Raw genomic sequence first — 22,819 nt, 5'->3', positions numbered from 1 at the left:
AACATTATCCCACATAAATCTCAGTAATGTTCTCCTGGATATTCTACCCAAGCAATTGAAATAGAAGCAAAAATAAACAAATGGGACCTATCTAATTAAACTTATAAGTTTTGTCACAGCAAAGTAAACCATAAACAAAACAAGAAGACCACCTACAGAATGGGAGAAAATATTTGTAAAAGATGAATTTGACAAGGGCTTAATCTCCAATATATATAAGCAGCTCATACAACTTTGTAAGAAAAAATCATAACCAATTAAAAAATGGGCAGAAGTTCTAAGCAAGCAATTCTCCAAAGAAGACATACAAATGGACAAAAGGCACATGAAAAAATGCTCAATATCAGTAATTATCAGAGAAATGCAAGTTGAAAGTACAATGAGGTATCACCTCACAACAGTCTGAATGGTCATCATTCAAAAGTCCACAAAGAATAAATGCTGGAGAGGATTTGGAGGAAAAGGTATCCTCTATACCATTGGTGGGAATGTAGTTTGGTACAGCCATTGTGGAAAACAGTATGAAGAGTCTTCAAAAGACTAAAAATACACTTACCATCTGATCCAGCCATCCCATTCCTGGGCTTATGTCCAGAGGAAACCTTCAATCAAAAAGATACATGCACCCCAATTTTCATAGCAGCACTATTTACAATAGACAAGACGTTGAAACAACCTAAATGTCCACTAACAGATAACTGGAAAGAAGTTGTGGTGTATTTATACAATAGAATACTACTCAGTCATAAAAAAAGAATACAATAATGCAATTTGCAGCAACTTGGATAAACCTGGAAAATGCCATTCTAAGTGAAGTAAATCAGAAAGAGAGAAACATTCCATATGATATCACTTAAATGTGGAATCAAAAAAAAAAAAAAAAAAAGGCTAACTTATTTACAAAACCAAAACAGACTTATTTACAACACCAAAACAGACTCACAGACATAGTAAACAAACTTATGGTTACCAAGTGGATAAGGATGTGGAAAGGGATAAATTAAAGTTTGAGATTTGCAGATACTAGTTACTGTACATAAAATAGATAAACAACAAGTTTATACTGTATAGCACAGGAAACTCTATTCAATATATTGTAGTAACTTATAGTTAAAATAATATGAAAATGAAGATATGTTGTTCCTATATTATTGAAGTATTGTGATGTACACCAGAAATTGACACAACATTGTAAACTCACTATACTTAAATAAAAGTATATTTTTAAAAATGGGCAGAAGACAGATATTTCTTCTAAATAGACATTTCTCCAAGGAACACATACAGATGGCTAACAGGCACACGAAAAAATGCTCAATATCACTAATTATTAGGGAAATGCAAATCAAAACTACTATGAGGTTTCACCTATTACCAGTCAAATGGCCATCATTAAAAAGTCCACAAATGATAAACGCTGCAGAGGATGTGGTGAAAAGGGCACCCTCCTACACTGTTGGTGGGAATGTAAATTGGTGTACCCACTTTAAAGGACAATATGGAAGTTAATTTAAAAATTACTTGTTACCATGTGATCCAGCAATCCTACTCCTGGGCACATATCTAGAGAAAAATATAATTCAAAAAGACACAGGCACCCCAATGTTCACAGCAGTACTATTTACAACAGCCAAGACATAGAAACAACCTAAATGTCCATTGATAGATGACTGGATAAAAAATTGTGATAAATTTTTACAATGGAATCCTACTCAACTATATATATATATATATATATATATATATATATATATATATAAGTTGTAAATAATGTGTATATATAATATCATTTGCAGCAACATGGATGACCTGGAGATCATCATTATAAGTGAAGCAAGCCAGAAATAGAAAATTTCTACATTTATAAGTGGAATCAAAAAAAAAAAAAAAGACACAAATGAACTCACCTGCAAAACAGAAACAGACTGACAGACATTGAAAACAAACTTATGGTTCCCAGGGATGAAAGGGAGTGGTAAAGGATAAATTGGGAGTTTGAAATTTGCATATACTAACTACTATATATAAAACAAATAACAAGTTCATACTGTAAAGCACAGGGAACTATTCAATATCTTGCAGTGACCTATAATGAAAAGGAATATGAAGACAAAAATATGTATGTATATGTATATATATGACTGAAACATTATGAACACCACAAATTACACAACATTGTAAAATGACTATATTTCAATTAAAAAAATGCATAAACGTAATAAGAATAGCATATGAAATACAATTTAGGGACCTGTGGAAATTATTGAAGATCTGGAGAGACCAGCTTCAGTTAGATTAAGTCGAGAGGCTTCTATTACCTTTTCACAGATAGACTGAATGAAGATACAAATCAGACAATAGTAACTAATGTTTGGAGACCACAGAGAAAATGAAGAGGGGTTAGGCTGGGGCCACCGTTCAGTACAGAAGTCTCATGGGCTTCTGGCTTATGCTTCTGAATTGTATGTCCTATGCCTTTTAATGAACATCTGAGTTGTACAGAGATGAGAGAGGTTACACCTGCAGACCCTGAATTCACCGTGAAGCCTGTTTAGTCCTGCAGTATTCTGAGCATTGCTGGAAGGCTCTCTGTCATTTTAATAATATCAGATTTATCACTTTATTTATTGTGCATTTGCTATATAGAAGGCACTTTACATATAAACACACTGGAATTCTTTAAATTCCTAAATAATTGTTGAGTCGTTTCACAGATGAGAAACTTGAGGTTTCTATCAGGCTGATCTATCCACAGTTATAGTTAAGAATCAGCAGTTTGTTGACACTGTCTGCCTTATGCACTTAAAATTAGTGAAAAATACAGCTTTGTTACATGTTTTCAAAATTTATAATAACCAATAAAGAGTCATGAGTTTATCTGAGCATGTCCAGGGTATTTCACACTATACCTCATGTGATAATTTTGTCAATAAACATTTGTTGTTTTCCAGTGTCTATATATCCCTGATTGTATCTGAAGGATATAAAAAAAGTCCGCACAGAAACAGCAAACAAGGTCTGAGCCAACTGTACACAAAGTCCCCTTGCCCAGCACCATCATGTCAACTCTCTGCACACAGAACTGGTCAGGGAAGCCCCATCAGAACCCGAGTATCTGTGAACTTTTACAAAATAGTGACCTGAATGAAGTGGTGTGGATTTCCATCAAGAATTACAGGCTTTTGTGGATTCATCCCAGAGAAAATTCTTCAGAGATGTGCTGCTAGAAAACTTCAGCCATCTGGTCTCAGTGAGTCTGTCAACAAAGACTTCTTTACTTAAGTATCCAGACAAGCTTCCACATACCTCAGACCTCAATCAGCCCCCATTCATGTCTGGTCAAAGCCACGGCAGCTGTCTGAAGGTGTTTACATCTAGTTTGTCCATCACTACACTGGTGCCTTCCTGATCATGATTCTTGTACTCAGTTCTTTCTTGTATTCAATCTCTAAGACACAAAACAGTGCTGGAAAGTCAGTGATTATTTCTTGCATGAATGAGTAAGTGGATTAAAGATTTACTAAGTAAGTGTAATACTGTAAGCATTAAGCTGTGCAAATTAAAATAACATAGTAGAAAGAGCAGATATTTCCCTTTTCTACATAGAACTTAGATTTCTCTGGTGGAGCTAACATTTATTGGATTGCTTTTGACAAAAAAATATAGTTCAATCAACTGTGGAGTCATCTAGTTCCTTTCTAGTTGAAATCACTGAGCATTCTTAACTCTGTCTTTGCTCTCAGTTCTCTCTGCACTGGCAACAAAAGAGTCTCACTATTTTGTCTTGGAATCAGAGTGATCTTTCTGCTCTGGTGAAACCGTGAATGTTTTCAGTTTTCAAGATGTTTTTCTTCCAGCAGATATTCCTATGGCTTAGTGTAGACTGAGCTGGAAATAAAAATCAACTTCCAGCTTCTCTCTGGAAGGAGCTAGACTGCACATCTATCTCATGGGCTGACCCTCCCAGCTGCTGTCCAAAGTCTACATTCTAACTCACTCCTCTCCCTGGAAGCTGGCAGGGCCCTCTGTGAGCTTGAGCTGGCAGGGGGGTAATCCCTGCAGCTTCTGCCCCTCACTTGACCCAGCAAAAACTACCACGGCCCAGCTTCTCCCTGGAAGGAGTCTGACTGCACATCCAGCACCCTGACTTTTCCAGCTACTGCCTGACTCTGTCCTCTAGCTTGTATGTCACTTAGAGCAAATGGAGCCCAGCACTCATTAGTTTCCTGGAGTCTGCAGAGAACAAAGTGGCAGTTCCTCATGGCCCTGCAGGCTTTCCCACAACTACCCCCCCAGCTTGCTCCAGCAATAGAAACCAGCTCCTACCTTCTCTACAGACAGTGTCAGGCTACACATGCAGTGCCCCAGCTTGTCCAATTGCTGCCTGAGGGCTGGCTTCTAATTTGCCTCTCCTGGGGCACTGACAGTACCTCAGTCTCTTGGGAGCACCTAAAAAAGGCACTATGAGCAAGAACAAGGTTTGAGAGGCACCTAGAAACTGGCTGGGCTGACTTGTGCCAAACATTTCTGACGTAAGGCAAGACTCTGAAGATTGGGAGAGAAGGCTATTTGGTCTAAGGCAAATAAACTAACTTGGAGTCAAGAAAAATGAAGAAATAATGAATATAGCCTAAGGAAAAAAAAAAAAAAAAACAAAATGAAAACAAAGATACACTCCAAAAACAATGACTGTATGATATGGAGATAAGCGATATACCCAACAGAAAATTCAAAATAGTGTTCCTAAAGATTCTTTCTGAGGTCAAAGGAGTAATGTATGAAAAAAAGGGGGGGGGGAATAAATAAAATAATGTGAAAATACTTTAAAGGAATTATGTAACATCAATCAGTCCAAAGACAAAATATTGGAGGGCCAAGAGGAAGACAGAAAGAAGCAGAAAATATATAGAGATAAATCATATCTGAATTTTGTTCCAAACCTGAGGAATAAAACAGACATCCAGGTCCAGAAACCCCAAAGGACATCAAGTAAGAGAATTCAAAGTGAATCACACCAAGACACTATAATCAAATTGTCAGAAGTTCAAGACAAATAGAGACTGTTGAAAGCAGCAAGAGAAAAATCAACTTGTTATATAAATACAAGGTAATTCCCATAAAACTACCACTTGATATTTTCAGGAGAATCTTTGGAGGCCAGAAAAGACTGAGATAACATAAGCCAAAATATTGCAAGGTAAAGAAAAACTGCCAACTAAGAATACTACACCTGTCCACAAAAGAAAAAAAAAGGAAAAAAAAAAAAAGAAAAAAGAAAAAGAGACAGAGAAAGAATTTCTCAGACAACCACGCCTAAAGGAATTTAGCAAGAACTTTCTTAAAAGAAATGTTAGAGGGAAGTCTTCAAGTTGGAAGAAAAGGATACTAAACAGCAACACAAGAGCAGAAGACAAACTGAAACTTAATGGTAAAGGTAAATATATACAGAAAAACAGAATACTCTATTACTATAATGATGGTAGCAAATTGCTACTAATACTACTATAAAAGTTAAAAGATGAAAGATTTAAAATAACTATAACTAAATTAGATTGCTAGATACATAATAGAAGTAGATGTATGTAAACTGTGATATCAGTAGCATATAATATGAATGGAGAGATAGAGGCTTCTTATGTGCAAGTGAAATTAAGTTGCTGTCAACTTAAAATAGGCTGTTATAACTAACACGTATTGCAAACAAGCCCCTCGGTAACCACAAAGAATATACCTGTGGTAGAGAACAAAAAAAGAGAAAAGAAATAAAAACATATTAATACCAAAAACAATGGAACACAAAAGAAGACATGAAAAGAAAAAGAGAAAAACTGCAAGACAAACAGAAAACAGTTCAAAAATGACAACAGTAAGTCATTCTTGAGCAAACATTATTTTAGCTGTAAATGGGCTAAACCCCCTAATAAAAAGATACATAGTGGCTGAATGGATTAAAAAGCCAAGATCCACCTATATGTTGTCTACAAGAATTCATCTTAGATTTAAGGACAGACATAGGCTGAAAGTAAAGTGATGGTAAAAGATATTCCATGAAAATGGTGACCAAAACAAAGCAGGAGAGGCTATTATACTTATCCCAGACAAATGTGACTTTTAGCCAAAAATGGGACAAAAAATGTATTATGTAATTATAACCATGTCAATTCACTAGGAAGGTATAAAAATTGCAATTATTTATACACATCTAATATCAGATCATCTAAATATGTAAAGCAAACATTGACAGATGTGAAAGGAGAAATTTAATGCAATACAATAGTAAGCATTTCTATACCTGATTTTCAACAGTGGATAGAACATTGAGACAGAAATCAATAAACAACCAGTGGACCTAAACAACACTTTAGACAAATGGACCTAACAGACATACACAGAACTTTTCATCCAGTTGCAGAATAATTCACACTTGTTTCAAGTGAAAACAAAATATTTTCCAGGATAGATCACATGTTATGTCACAAAAGGGACCTTACAAATTGAAGAAGACTGACATCATACCGAGAATCTTTTGTTGCACAATGAAATGAAACGAGAAATCAATTACAGCACAAAATTAAAAAACTCCACAAATATGAGGAAACTAAATAACACAATCTCAAAAACCACTGGGTCAAAGGCAAAATCAAGAGAACTGCTGATTATAAAATTTGAATTTGAGAAAGCATAACTCACTTCTTCTCCCTAAGACTTTTAGATAAAACTAGACTCATCACAAGGCAGATGTCTGTTATTTATGACTTATTAACTGTGACTAATGGCAAATTATACCTCTACATGCAACAGGACACCTTTCATGTGAAACATTTTACTAAGTGCTTAGGAGTATTGATTTTTAAACTGAGGTCATGTTTAAAGTGTTCTGTATAGAAATCAGTGAATTAATTGTGAATGTCTATTACTCACTTCAATCACAGAGAATTCAGAAGCAATGTCCAGCCCTGCACATGACTGAACAGGATTCATGCAGATCTTGGGGTTAGCAGGTGCAGATTCTCTAACTACACACCTCAGATGTCCATTACCAGACATGTGGACAAAGTCAGCATCACAAGCCTGTGGCTCCAGGGACTTCTACACTGAAAGATGGCCCTATTCTGACCCTCCAGTGACCTGAGGTCTCCCATTTCTTTCTACCTCTCGGCTTTGATGGTCATTCAGCATTGCTTCCCCAGGGTCACACTCACTCCCACTGGTCTGACAGTAACAGAATCTTCCAATAAGTTTCAGGTATTTCAGTCCTTCAAAAATTTCCACAGGACCCTATGTGCTGCTCTATCCACTGCAGTTTCTCTCAACATACAGCCATATTTAAGGAAAAAATATAATTTCTACATTGTTTTCCAGTGTTTAAATGTGAACGAAGTTTACTTACAAAATGAAAACTGGATGGATTTGTACAAGAGGGAAGATAAGTATTTTATTTAAAATTGGCAGCCATTTTCAGAGGATGCAGTTACTAATCAAAACTATGACACTGAACTCAGGTCTGATCGCTGACCCCTCACTACCCTCCGTGCTCCACACTCACAGGAGCACTGCTGTTGTCCTCTGTGCCTCCTGCACCTGTGCTGTTTTCAGCTGACCTCATTCTGACACATACACCAGCACAACTAGACAGTGAGCCTCTGCTTCCTCAGTCTCCCTCCACTGTGTTCACCAAATGACTAATGCACATCAGATGCCAATCAGCCGTGAGTGAGGCATCTTTCTCCTGTGCCCAAGGGACTGAGACAAAGACAGCCACTCTCATTTTGGTGTAATGTGAAGACTTTCAACAGCACAAATACTGGGAAGGAGAATATTCAATTTCTGGGCCACAAAACATCTCAGGGACCTAGGGAAACATAACCAGAGCCCCTTAAATCTTTTATTACTTCTTGGTTTTATAGAGAAGATTCAGGCCTGTGGAGAAGCCTGCTCACCTACTGGCAACAGAGAAAGAGGAAGGACTTGCTTCTTTGTGATTGCTCTGTCAGGATCACAGCTAACCTCCATCAGTCTCTGGATTTTCATTTACAAAAAGTTCAAGCACTAAAACACAACTGAAAAAGGAGAAAGAAGCCACGACATTTTAATTTTCCACAATACCCAGGCTCACCTGCCACAAATCCCCTAACCATCACCTGGCACTGTGCTCTAAGAGAAACAGAGACCATTTCTCCTCTCCCAGATTCAGAACTAATATGGCTTTACATGCTGCTGCTTATATAGAAAATATGAATTCTCTTAATTTACATACAAGTAAATAAAGTCATTGAATTTTATATGTTAATGAATCCATGCTACTTAGAGTCTTACTCAATTCCCCCAACCCTGAAACCCAGGAGGCCCTGATTAACACATGTGTATTTCACTCTCCACCTCTATGGAAGCCTCTCTGAAATTACTCAGATTTACTATTCTTTGTTTATTCACTGATTCTCCAGTATCCACCTCAACCCTCTGGAAACCTCATTCCCTCCCTGTCTACCTTGCCCCTGCCCCTCAGGATACACTTATCCTCACACATCCTGCCTCTACTATGTAGGGTTTTAAGTAATGTCACTTCCTCAACAATGGCTTCTGTCCCATGTAATTGGCTACTCACCAAGGAACTTCTGAATTTACTCCATAATAGAGTAGTTTAATTAGTAATTAGTACTCCATGCTGAAGAGTTCAGTGACACCCAAAGCTCAAGTTTCTCAACATGTGTATCATAAATGGAACATCCCATATGTAGATTTCACTGAATATGTCACTACTTCATGAGTCCTATAATACAAATGGTGAACCACGATTAACAGGAAGACAATCAAAATAAATCTGGTTGATGTATGTCTTCTTTTTAACAATATATTTTCCATTTAATGAGGTAAATCATGTAAACACAGTTATGGAACATATATTATGTCTACAGATTATTTCTGTTTTTTTTTTTTTTTAACAGTCTCAAAAGTAACTTTCTCAACTTTGCACAGAAGTGTCACTGTGGATTCTGTTTTTTCTCAGTACTGTAGAAAATCTGAAACAAAAAGTTCTGTGCTTGTCTTTATCTAAAATAACTTGTAATGTATCTGCATTCTCTCAGATTATGAACCCAAGTGTGTCCATCTATGTCCTTCTACTATGGTCTGTCTTTGTCTACATGGTGCACACGATGCTTCAGCCTCACCCCTTGTTATAGTGTATTCTCAGTGCTGTCCTGCCTGTGAACAGTTGTAAGCTGTTCTTCTGAGGGGGAGCAAAGTCTGTAATGACCTACATTGCCATTCTGGTGACATCACCCCACAATATTTTTTATTTCATTTCTGATATCTTCTTTAACCCAATAGTTTATAAAGAGTATGCACATTAATTTTCACACATTTGTGAAATTTCCTATTTTCCTCTGTCATTAACTTTTGGTTTTATACCATTATTGTCAGATATGATACTTGATATGATTTCAATCTTCTTACATTTGCTGAGCCTTGTTTTGTGACTTAACATATGACGTACCTAGAGAATGTTTCTTGTGTGCTTGAGAAGAACTTGCATTCTGTTGCTACTGGGTGGAATATTGTGCATATGTCTGTTAGGTCTATTTCTTTAAAGATGTAGCTCAAGTAAATATTTCTTTATTTATTTTCTGTCTTTAAAAACATAGACTGAGAGTGAAGGGATGGAAAAAGATACTTCAAACAAATAGGGAAAAAAGGGGTGAGCTACACCTAAAACAGTCAAAAAGACATTAATCTAGCAAAGGTCAAAAGAGGCAAAGAAGGTCATTATGTAATGACAGAGGAGTCAATCCATCCAAAAAATGTAACGATTATAAATATTTATGCATCCAACATCAGAGCAACTACATATATGTATAGCAAAAACAAGCTAAATGGCAGAATAAACTACAGTATGATAACAGTTGAGAACTTTAACACCCCACTCTCCACAAGTGATAGATCATCCAGACAATAGTTCAATATAGGATCAGTTGACATGAACAACACTAAAGATCAAATGGTCCTAACAGTCATATATAAAATATTCTAACAAAAGCTGAATATACATTCTTCTCAAGTGTACACATTTTTTTTCCTAGACAAGACCACATATTAGGTCATATATCAAATTTCAACAAATTCAAGACTGAAATTATATCAAATGTCTTCTCTGATCATAGTATAAAACTAGAAATCAGTAGGAGGAGGAAAACTGGAAAGCTCATGAACATATAGAAATTGATCAACACCCTCCTAAACAAAGAATAAATTTAAGAGGAAATAACAAAGTGTCTTGAGACAGACTAAAATGGAAACAAAGCATACCAAAGCCCATGAGATATAGCAAAACCAATTCCGACACGGTGATTTATTACAATAAATGCCTAACTTAAGAAATAAGAAAGAGCTCAAATAAACAATCTTACTTTTCTCCTCAAGGACCTGGAAAAAGACCAAACTGAGCCAAAGTTAGCAGAAGGAAGAACATAATAAAGATTACGGCAGAAGTCAATGTGATAGACAAAAAAACAGTAAAATTTAGCAATATTAAGAGCTAGTTCATTAAATAAATAAACAAAATTTTGAACTTTTAGCTACACTACACAAAGAAAAGGAGAGAGGACCAAAATCAACAAAATTATAAATAAGAGAGAAGACATTGCAACTCTACCACAGAAATAAGAAGGATAATAAATGACTATGAACTACATGCAGATAAACTAGACAACCTAGATAAATGGAAAAAAAAAATTCTCAGAAACATACCTACCAAGAGGGAATTAGGAAGAAATAGAAAATCTAAACGAACCATTTAACACTGTGGAGAATAAATCTGTAATCAAATCTCTTCAAATGAAGAAAAGCTCAAGATCAGACGGTTTCACTGGTAAATTTTACCAAATATGTAATGAATTAATGCCAATCCTCAAGTCTTTTAAAAAATAGATGAAGAAGGAAAATTCCCAAATTCATTTTACAAGGCTAGCATTGCTTTCAAACTGCCAGAGAAGAAAATTTAGGTCAATAACCCAGATGAATGTAGATTTTAAAATTCTGAATGCATACTAGCAAATCAAATAAATGTGATGCCATCGCATTAATAGAACAAAAGAAAAAATATAATGATCAATCGATACAGGAAAACACTGAACAACCTAGGTATAAAATGAATGTAACTCAAGGTCACGGTTCAAAACATACTCAGTAGTGGAAGTCTGAAACTTTCCCCTACTGTCAGGAACAAGGCAAAGGAGCCCACCCCCACCACTCACTCAGCACAGTAATTGGAGTCCTAGCCAGAGCAGTCAGGTAAGGAGGAGACAGGAAAGTCATCAAAACTGGAAAATAAGAAGTACAAATATCTCTAGTTTAAGATAACATGATTATATCTATAGGAAGTCCTAAAAACTTCACCAAAATCCCATTAGAACTAAGCAGCATAATCAGTAAATTTGCAGAATAAAAATTTTAAATGCAAAAATCAGTCATATCTCTATACACTGAAAATTATCTGAAAAAGAAATAAAACAATTCTATTTATAACAGCATCAAAAACAATAAAATAATGACTAAATTCATCCAAGGAGATAATATATCACTCTAAGAAATAAACTAAAACATACAGACAAATGTAAAGTTATCCCTTGCCTATGGATTGGAAGAATTAATATTGTTAAAATGTCCATACTACCCAAAGCCATCTGTTGATTTAATTCCTATCAAAATCCAGTGGCATTTTTTAAAGTAGGAAAAAAAATACAAAAATTTATAAGGAACCACAAAAGACCTTGTACATACAATGTTGGAGATATTGCACTCTATATCAAACTATAATATAAAGCTATAATAATCTAAATAGCATGGTACTGCCATAAAAACAATGGAATAGAACTGAGAGTCAAGATAAAATCCCATGCATGTAAAGTCAACCAGTATTTGACAAGGTGGTCAGGAAGACTCAGTGGAGCAAAGACAGTCTTGTTAATAACTGGGCTTGGAAAATTTTATATTCACATGCCAAAGAATAAAATTATACCTCTATCTAACACCACTCTGAAAATTAAGTATAAAGGAAAGAAAGGCAAATATAAGACTGGAAGTCATAAAATTCCTAGAAGAAAACAGTAAAAGTCTTTTTAACACAGGTCTTAAAAATTATTTTTGATGATACTTTAAGCATAAACAATTAAAAAAAAAACAAATGAAACTACATCAAACTAAAAATCTCCTACACATTGAGACAATCAACAAAATGAAAAGACAGCCTATATCATGGGGAAAAAAAATCTAAAAATCTTATAACTAATAAGGAGTTGATATCCAAAATACATATCATACAACTCAAAAGCATCAAAACAAATAACCCACTTAAAAGCTGTGCAAAAGACCTGGAAATACATTTTTTCCAAAGAAAATACATGAATTTCCAACAAATACATGAAAATGTGCTCAACATCACAAAACATTAGGGAAATTAAAATCAAACACGCAAGGAGATTTCAACTCAGGATTATTAGGATGAATTTATCAAAAAGACAAGAGGCTTACTATTAAACGCTAGCAAAGATATGGAGAAAAGGGAACATTTGTGTACTTTTGATTGGCTGATGAGTTGGTTTGGCCTCTATGAAAAACACTAGAGAGGTTCCCCAACATTTAACAAGACTACCATATGACCCAGAATTTCCACATTTGGGAAATGTATCTAAAATAATTGAAAACATTATGTTGAAGAGATATCTGCACCCATGTTCACAGCAACATTATTTATAACAGCCAAGAGATGATAACGACCTATCAACAAATGCTTGCATATAAAAGTTGTGCTATATTTAGACAATGGAGTATTATTCAGCAATATAAAGAAGGAAATTCTGCCATTGGTGACAATATGGATGGACGTTGAGGGCATCATGCTAAGTAAGAGAAGTCAGGCAGAGCAAGACAAATACTGTATGACCTGATTTATATGTGAAAAAAATAAACAAAAATTAAAATATCACATTTTTGGTTACCAAAGGTGGGCAGTGGGAAGAGGGAGAATTTGGTGTAGGAAGTCCAAACGTACCAACATCCAGTTATGGGATAAACAAGTATTGAAATGTTATGTACAACGTGAATACAGTTAACAGTGCTCTATGGTATATTTGAAAGCTGTTAAGCAAGTAGACCTCAAGTGTTCTCATAACAGGAAAATATATTTTGTTTCCTTTGTTTTTTGCATCTACATTTAGATGATGTATGTTAACTAATCTTATGTGATAATCATTTCACAATATATCAAAGTCAAATCATTATAATATGCATTTGAATCTTAAACAGCACCATATTATATCTCAATAAAACAGGGGGTGGGTAATTTAAAACAGCTTTACAATAATTTTCTTGAAATTAAAAGAAAATCTTGAAACAAAAGAAAATGGAAACACAACTTACTAAAACTTATAAAATACCATGAAAAGAATTATGAGTTTATTACAACAAATTAGTATGACAAGAAAAAAGAATTGCAAATAAACAACATTACTTCTCAAGGGAGTAGCGCAAAAAAAAAAAAATCCCACTAAGTTCACAAGTAGCAAAGAAATGAAATAACAAATGTGAGAGAAGAAATAAATAAACAAAGACTATAAATATTAGAAAACATCAATGCTAGAGGTTGTTTTTGAAATGGTAAAATTGACAAACTGAGCTATACTAACAAAGGGTAAAACAATATGCAAATGAATCAGAAATGAGAGGCAATATTATAACTGATACAACAGAAATACAACAGGTTATAATAGGTGACTATCAACAAATAAACACAAATAACTCGGATATCCTGGAAATAATAAACTCTAGAAATATAAAAACTACCAAAACTGACTAATAAACAAAACAGAAAATCTGAACAAACCAATGATGAATGAAAAGATTGTATCAGTAATAAAAAAAAAAAAAAAAACATAAGAAGAGGCTAAGACCAGACAGTTTCATTGGGATATTCAACCAAACATTTAAATAGAATTAATACAGTCATCTCAAACTTTTTAAAAACATGAAGAGGAGGCATATTTACAAACTCATTTGATGAGTCCAACATTACCCTGATATCAAAGCTAGATAAGAACACTACAAGGGGGAAAAAAAAACCGGCAAGTATTACTGATAAATATAGATGCAAAATTTCTCAATGAAATATAAGCAAATCAAATTCAATGGTATATTGAAAAGATCACATACCATGTCAAGTGGAATTTATCCCTAAATCCAAGGACAATTCAACCTATGTAAATCAAACATGTGATGCATCACATTAATGAATGAAATATAAAAATCGTATGGTAATCTCAATTGATGGAGAAAAACATGTGAAAAAATTAAACAACCTTTCATAAAAAAACAAACAAATAATAAAAAACCTCAACAAATTGCTATACAAAGTAAGTAAGTAAACATAATAAATGTCATACTGGACAAATTCACAGCAAACATCATACTCAATGGTGAAGTGTTTTCTGACAAAAATATAAAGAAAATGTGCACTCACCATTCCTTTACCACATAATACTGGAAGTCCTGGCCAGAGCAATTAGGCAAGATAAATACATAAAAGTAATCAAAATTGAAAAGGATGAAGCAAAACTATTTGTTTGCATTTAATATGATCTTATATGTAGAAAATCCTAATGATTCCATCAAAAACCTATTACAAATAATAGACAAATTCAGTCAAGTTGCAAGATACAAATATCAACATGTGAAGAGCAGTGTGTTTCTATATACCAACAATAAACAATTTGAAAAATAAGTTTCAAAAGCATTCATATTTAAAATGTCATCAAAAAAATTAGGAATAAATTAAACCAAGTAGGTAAAATATCCTTACAGTGAAAATGACAAAACACTGATTTAAAAAAAAAAAACTGAAAAAAAGATAAATGGAAAAAATTTTCATGGTTATGAATTGGAAGTATTAAAACTGTAAAAATGTCTGTGTCACCCAAAGCTGTCTATAGATTCAATGCAATCCGTATCAAAATTCAAATGACTTTTACACAGAAATACAGAAAACAAGCCGAAAACTTGTATGGAACCACAAAACACCCCTAATAGCCATATCAACCTGGTCAAATAATTAATCTAGAGATATCACAATTCCTAATTTCAAACTTTATTACAAAACTATAGTAATCAAAAATGATAGGTAACAGTAAAAAATGGAGACCAAGTCCAATGAAACAATCAAGTGCTCAGAAACAAACCCACTTATATAGTGTCAACAAGTACTTCACACGGGAACCAAGAAAATGTAAAGGGAAAACTATAGACTCTTCAATAAATTGTGCCGGAGGAAAACTGGATAATGGCCTACAGATGAATACAATTGGACCCCTTTCTTGCAGCACTCACAGAAATTAACTCAAAATGGACTGAAGGCTTAAATGTAAGACCAAAAACTAAAACTACTTGAAGAAAATGTAAACAAAAAGCTCCTTGCTGTGGTTTTGGCAAATATTTTTTGGATATGACACCAAAGGTTCAAGTAACAAAAGCAAAAACAAACAAGTGGAAGTACAGCAAATTTAAAAAACAACAACAACAAAAAAAACCAAACCAAACAAAACAAAACAAAAAAGCCCCCAAAAAAACCTCCATAGCAAAACAAATAATCAGCAAACTAAAAAGCAACTACAGAATAAAATAACATACAGGCAATTTTTTTTCCATTTTTTAATCAAAAAACTTTTTTTATAAAATATATAAGTAAGTCATAAAATAATAGTAATAAAATAAAAAATTAAAAATTAAAAATAGGCTAAAGGACTTGAGTAGATTTTTTTTCAAAAAGACATATAGATGGCCAATAGGTACATGAATAAATGCTCAACATCACTAATCATCAGGGAAATGCAAATCAAAATCACAATGACACATCACGTCACACCTGTTAGAATGGCTATTATAAAAAAGAAAATGAAAATTTGCAAGAATATGAAGAAAAGGTAACACTTGTTTAATTTTTCAGTCAAAATATAAACTGGTACAGTCGAATGAATAAAAAAGAATTAAATTGGACCCCATCTTACACTACTCACAAAAATATCTCGCAATAAAATAGTCAAATTGTGACTTGAAATCATAAAACACCATAAAAAAAATCATAGAGTAAAATCCCCTTGACCTTGATCTTGTAAATAATGATTATTTAGATATGACTCCAAAGTACAGGCAACCAAAGCAAAAGCAAAAAGAAACAAGCAGGACTAAGTCAATGTAAAAACTTCTGCATAGAAAAGAATTTGAAAAACTTAAAAGACATCATATGGAATGGGAGAAACTATTAACAAACCATCTTTTGATAAATGGTATTTATGAAGTATATAAATACCTCATACAACTTAGCAGCCAAAAAAATAAAATCTAATTAAAAATGAATAAAATATCTGAATAGACATTTTCCTTAAGAAAACGTACAAATGTCCAACATGAAAAGGTTGTCATTAATCATCAGGGAATTGCAAATCAAAACCACGAGACCTTATCACAACTGTTACAATGGCTACAGTCAAAAAAGACAAGTGAGTACAAGGATTGGAAGGGATGTGAAGAAAATCCTTGTGTGTTATTGGTAAAAATGTAAATAACCACAGCCACTAGGAAAAGCAGAATGGAATTTCTGTCAAAAATTAAAAGTAGTAGCCAGGTGTCCAAGCACCATTTGTCAAAGAGACTATCCTTTGCCCACTGAACGTGTTTTACTTCCATCTCAAATGGTAGTTGACCTAGGATACAGGGGTTTACTACTGGGTCCTCTATACTGTTAATTTAAACCATGTGTGTATTTTAATACCAATATCATTGTTTCTCATACTGTAGCATTGTGATTTAGTTCTAAATCAGGAAGTGTGATGACTCCCAACTTGTTCTTTCCCAGGATTGCTCTGGTGTCTGGGTCTCTGGTAGTCACATAAAAAAATTTTAAGATTTATTTCTCTCCATGTGTAAAAAATGCTGTTGGAATATTGATAGAAATTGCACTGAAACTGTAAATGGCTTTGGGTATTATGGACATTTTAACCTTTATTCTTCTGTTCCATTAGCCATACTTCTGGCCCAGTGTATCTTTCCACTTGTTTTGTCTTCTTCAATTTTTTCCATAGAAGTCTTATAGTTTTCAAAGTACAAATTTTTCACTTCCATAGTTAAGTGTATTCTTAGGTATTTTATTGGTTTTAATGCTATTTTGAATGAGGAAACTCTAGCATCTTCAACAAATGTTGCTGGGAAGATTGGAAAACCACAAGCAGAAAAATGAAATTGGACACCTACTTTCCGCTACTCACAAATATAATTTAAAATGGATTAATGACTGAAATGTAAGACCTCATACTTTAAAACTCTTAGAGGAAAACATAGAGAAGAAGATACTTAACTCTGGTTTGGGTAATAATTTTGGGATATGACCCCAAAACACAAGCCAGAAAAGCAAATATCAACAGGTGGGACTACATCAAACTAAAAAGATCCTGCACAGCAAAAGACATAATCAGCAAAATATAAAGCCTAATATAGAGTAGGAGAGAATTTTTGCAAATCATATATTGGATGGAGGGTTAATATCAAAATATACGTGGACCTCATATAACACAATAGCAAAAAAAAAAAAAAAAAAAAAGAAAGAAAAAAAAGAGTAGAAAATCCAATATAAAAAATGGGCAGTGAATCTAAATTTATATTTTTCCAAAGAAGACACCCAAATACACAAAATGTACATGAAAAGATATTCAACATGACTAACAATTAGGGAAATGAAAATTGAAAGTAGAATGAGATATCCCCTCCCTCCTGTCAGAAAGGCCATCACCAAGAAGACAAGAGACAGTGCTGGCCAGGATGAGGATAAAAGAAAACCCCTGTACACTGTCGGTGGGGATGTAACCTGGTTCAACCACTATGGAAAAGCTATAGAGGTTACCCAAAAATTAAAAACAGAGCTACCATATGCTCCAGCAGTCCTCCTTCCTGGTGTGCATCTGAAGGAAGTGAAAACAGGGTATTGAAAAGATAGGTGCATTCGCATGTTTATTACAACATTATTCACAATAGCCAAGATATGGAAATGACCTGAGTGTCTAACAATGAAAGAATGGATAAAGAAGAAATGGCATTGACATACAATGGAATATTATTCTGCATTATGAAAGAAGGAATTTCTGCCATTTGTGATATTACAGATTGACCTTGAGGGTATTATGCTTGGTGAGATGAAATAAACAGAGAAAAGACAAACGTAAGATATCAGATATACAAAAACAAATGAACAAACAAAAAACAAGCAAGCAAACACTTAGAAACAAATTGTAAAATGGTGGTAACTAGGTGTCGGGGTGGAGGAAACGGGGAGATGTTAAAGGGTACAAATGTGCAACCAGAAGATAAATAAGTCATGCAGATCAAATGCACAGCACAGTGATTACAGACTGCAGTGCTGTACCAGTCTCCAAAGTTCCTAAGGTACTATCTTGTGAATATTCTTGCCACAAAAAATAAAGAAAATTATACTTGTGAGTCATGTGAGAGGTGTTAAATCTGTTTGTGATCACATTGCTGTATGTAAGTGGATCAAATCAACACACTGCAGACTGTGAAAAAAGAAAAAGTAGAGCTGCATGATTTCACTTACTCGTGTAATCTAAAAACAGCCGAATTCACACAAAGAACAGAGTGGTGGTTGTCAGGGCCTGGGAGTGGGGAAATGAGAAGATGCTCAAAGAGTACAAACGTCCATGTTTAAGATGACTAAGTTCTGGGAAATCTCATGAACAGCATGGTGACTACAGCTCACAATGCTGTATTATTTATCTGAAAGTTACTGAGAGCAGATCTCAAAAATTCTCACCACAAAAGGGAATTTTATGAGTTTATGGAAATATCCTTATTGTGATAATCATTTCACAATATATATCTGTATCAATTCACCACATTACTTACTGGTAGGGCTGTGTCTGGGTCACTGTCTCTCAGGACTCAGAATTAAGTGAGTCTGTTTCACTTCATGGCTGAACATATTCAAATGGCCTGTTTATAAAATAAAAATAAAATGACTAATAATTCATTGTGACTGACTTCAAGAATTTTTTGTTGTTTTTAATTTTGTACCCATGCCTACATTTCACACTACTGGAACAAAATCAAATATACACCAAAACAAATAGCACATTACAATAATGATACCAGAGTCGTGAACATAAATATTCAATGTTTCTTCCTGATGTTTTCTAATCAGAAATGTTTTTTAAAATATTCAAACTCACCAGGTCCTAGCTGATAGCTATTGACAAAAGTCAAATAAGACAAAATGACAGACAACCCTGCAAGTGGTTTTAGATAATTCCATATTTTGTGCCAGAAATTAATTACCTCTTAGAAAATCACATAAAAATACTTGAAGCTCAAACCCTGGAACGTTTCTCAATTTCATCAAACTCACATGTTATTATCATATCTGTGTCCATTTAGGTGATGAGGTAGGTAAAGATAAAAAGTGATCTGTTCTTCTGTGTTTAGTACAATTAAAATAACTAAAAATGATTATAAAATGCTTCTAAGAAATTAGATAAGATCTAGAATACAGATGGAGATATGAAAATGCTTTTCCTTGCTCTGTACAAGAGTAGTAGCCCATCAGGTACAAATGTGTCAGATGACAAGGTATCTTCATGTTAAAAACAATGCCATCACTGCAAAGGAAAGCTTTACTGATTGTACTGAAATAAAAGAAAAAAATAGAATTGGAAAAAGATCACGTTGCCATAAAATTGCTCATGGTCACAAATAGTATAGAGAAGCAACTGTGGCAGATGTAAAAAGACGTAGAAGCCATCATTCCTCCACTGAATATGATTACACCAAATTGTGACTTAATCATTTACCAAATTGTGACTTAATCATTTCATAAACGTAATGGATAACATTTCTGCTTCTATAATTTAAAATATAATAACCTTTAAAATATTCTATGAGAGGTGTGGTAGTCAAATTTGTGTTCTAAGAAGTACTTTAGACACACCTAAGAATAACTAATGGTCAGAAAGATCAAATGCAATCAGCTACCACCCCATGCAAATTAATGGCATTCAGCAGATATTCATATATAAAATATGTATTAGTGTACAATATTTAAATAAAATCAAATATTGTATTAATATCTAATGTAAAATATCAGGAAATGTGCTGTGCCAAAATTGGAAGCGTCCTGGTGTAAACAGATTACAATTTTGTATTCAGTTTTCATAATGGGATAATACTGTGATCTGAGCAGAAATTGTAAAGAGATTTCTCCAAGAAAAATTCCTGACCACATCAAAAGTTGCACACTTACTATAAGGCCTTTCCCCTTGTTTACTCTCAGTGTCAGAAAGTGACTTGGATCTAGAATAGGAGAATAAAAAATCTTTAACGAGACATAGGAAAGCACTCTCTGTTAAAGAAAATAAATCAAAAGAAAAAAATGAAAGGGAAATTAAGATTCTACAAATACAAATACCAATTTTTATGGGAAAGGGTTAAAATTGAAAAAAGATTATATTCTTATTTCACCTTTTGAACAAAGGTATAGAAATCTAAGCTAAATAACTTCATATTTTGCATTTATTAGGAGAAAATGTATTTGCAATGAAAAGCAGTCATTGTCCTGCCTTTTAAATATTCTGACGATTTAGCTTTGAATATATTTCATCTCAAATGGTCTTAAGCAGTATGTACAATGGTTGGTATTTTAAAAATCGCCACTGTATTTGAAACTTATAAAAGTAATTCACAATTTTTAAAATTATATTCTTGTAAGAATTTGGTAGTGGCCTAGGTATTATTTTTAACAAAACTGGTCACCCTGGAATGCTGCAAAAGGTTTTTCAATAAGCTTATACTTACATATATTTAATACTGTCACTGTATTAATATTACGGAAACAACAGGCCAGCCAAGAAACAAGCACCACTCGGAGGGTTGGAATACTCAGATTTATTACACTGGCAGGCTCAGAGGGGCTTCTGCTCTGAAGCTCTGAGCACCTCCAAAACTTGTGCATTAGGCTTTATAGAGTTAATTGCAAGCATGGGGCTATTAGCCAATAAGGTGTTAACAGCAAAAGCAGGGAATCAGTACACTGGAATTTATCTATTAGGAACAGAGCATGTTACTTTTGGGAGCCCATGATTGGGTTAACAAATTGTAACAGACCCCAGCCACTCATCTCCTTAAAGAAGAACAAATGTGCTTAGTTAACTGCCTTGCAAACAGGCACCTGTGCATCCGCATGCCAGTCTCCTGGCCGTAAAAAGCAGAGACAATGCCTTGCTTGCATAGTTGAGGTTTTAGATAGAACTCTGCTCATTGCAAAGCAACAACCCAGGCCCTCAGCTATAAACACTGGGTGTGTCTGCTGTTAGATAGTCTTCTATGCCCAAAACAAGGAGCTGGCTGGGCTGGTGGCCTTTTCTAACATATCTATAAGGATATATCTTGTTCCCCTCTTCCCATGACTTCCCTAAAGATAAACAAAGCCTTTGCACTCACTTTGTAGTGATTTCTACAATCTCAATCCCACCCTGTCTTTCCTTAAATTCCTGCATTCCATCACACAACTGTTAGTGATTTTGCCTTTGATTGTACACAATAAATGTGGGAGCATTTGAGAGGCTCGTGGAGTTGGCTCCCGACTCCCTCTCCCTCTCTTGACTTTTTCCACAGAGTCTTGAGTAATTCATTCAGTCTCAGTGGGACTTCTGCTGGCCAGAACCCAGTTACTGGCACTTGTTGAGCTAGGATTTATGAGTTAACTTGTTAGCCCAGTAAACCAACACTTATTAAACTTCAGATTTCTGAGTTAGCCCAGCAGTACTTAGATCAGTAAACTGACACTTATTACACTTAGATTTAAGAGTTAGCTTGTTAGTCCAGCCCTGCTTTTCCTTCTCATTATGAGAAAATCTCAATCGTGGCAATATTTTGACTTGAAAATGAGATAAGCTAAGAAGCACATTTTAAATATAAAATATTTTAAGTACAAAATAAATAATTGTATTCCTTTAAAGACAGGAAATTAAAAGCATAATAAACTCTGACTTTGACACACAAAATATAAAAGTTAATATAATGTGTTTTCATACACCTCTTTCCCTGTTTCAGTAATTTCTCAGCCCCTTTCACGTTACACCCGAGTCCCCGCCCGTGACCTGTGGTGTAAACACCTCCGACCACACGGGGAAGGGGGGACCCAGGCAGTGAGAATGAGGGGCGCGAACACCCCCGTGGCCCCGGTGGACGCGGACCCTCACCCCCTCCCAGCAGGTGAGGACAACAGTCGAAGGGGTCCGCCAGCGCACCAGTCCCCTCCCTCCTGGACTGGAAACCCAACTCGGCCAGGTCCACACACACCCCGATGTGAAGCTGGCTTAGCGTGCGGGGAAACCGGCATTACCTCAGACAGCGAGCGAGGAGCGTCCTCCTCCTGCAGGAACGAGGGCCACGCGGTCCCGAAGCCGCCATGGCGCCGCCCGCTCCGCCCTGAGGAAAAGGAGCGTCGCCCCCAGGGAAGACGCCGACCACGTCTGTCGCGGAATGCGCATGCGCCCCACCATCTAAGAAATGTTGGCTTCGCGCGCCCCCTGCTGGTCCTTGAGGGCAATGCTGGATGTTCAGAACTCACTGGAGAACACATGACCCGTCCCAGCCATGATGTTAAATCACTGGAAATCTTAGTGCCCTGGTCTCTTTGTTAATGTCACTGGTGATGCTCTGATCCAGCCATGTCTGCTCTCTTGCCTGGATCATGCCTCGCTCCTTGGAACCA

The 22,819-nt window shown here is 35.0% G+C and overlaps 1 protein-coding gene across 28 annotated transcripts in view; it reads right to left on the bottom strand.

Moving 5' to 3' along the window:
* Positions 1-22,594, bottom strand: part of LOC141576747 (uncharacterized) — a 48,451-nt gene extending 25,857 nt beyond the window's left edge. For 4 of the 28 annotated variants that reach the window (XR_012505149.1, XR_012505159.1, XR_012505160.1 and 1 more), the window contains exons 1-4: positions 22,448-22,594; positions 20,348-20,397; positions 18,958-19,044; positions 18,650-18,707 (exon numbers count right to left, since the gene is read on the bottom strand). Coding sequence is in view for 2 of the 28 variants with exons in the window: in XM_074360152.1 (XP_074216253.1) it covers positions 11,253-11,313 (61 nt within the window). In the remaining 26 variants the exon portion in view is untranslated. Of the gene's footprint in view, positions 1-556; positions 603-3,140; positions 3,257-3,306; positions 3,449-7,940; positions 8,061-8,605; positions 9,926-11,252; positions 11,319-18,649; positions 18,708-18,957; positions 19,045-20,347; positions 20,398-22,447 lie in introns of those variants that run through there. The other 24 variants (XR_012505150.1, XR_012505161.1, XR_012505162.1 and 21 more) reach the window with 14 other exon arrangements.
* Between the last annotated feature and the right edge of the window lie 225 nt (positions 22,595-22,819).

Source organism: Camelus bactrianus, unplaced genomic scaffold, assembly GCF_048773025.1.
Source record: "Camelus bactrianus isolate YW-2024 breed Bactrian camel unplaced genomic scaffold, ASM4877302v1 HiC_scaffold_28, whole genome shotgun sequence".
Taxonomy (NCBI): Eukaryota; Metazoa; Chordata; class Mammalia; order Artiodactyla; family Camelidae; genus Camelus; species Camelus bactrianus.
The sequence above is the reverse complement of the archived record's forward strand: the minus strand, read 5'-3'. Positions and strand labels throughout refer to the sequence as shown.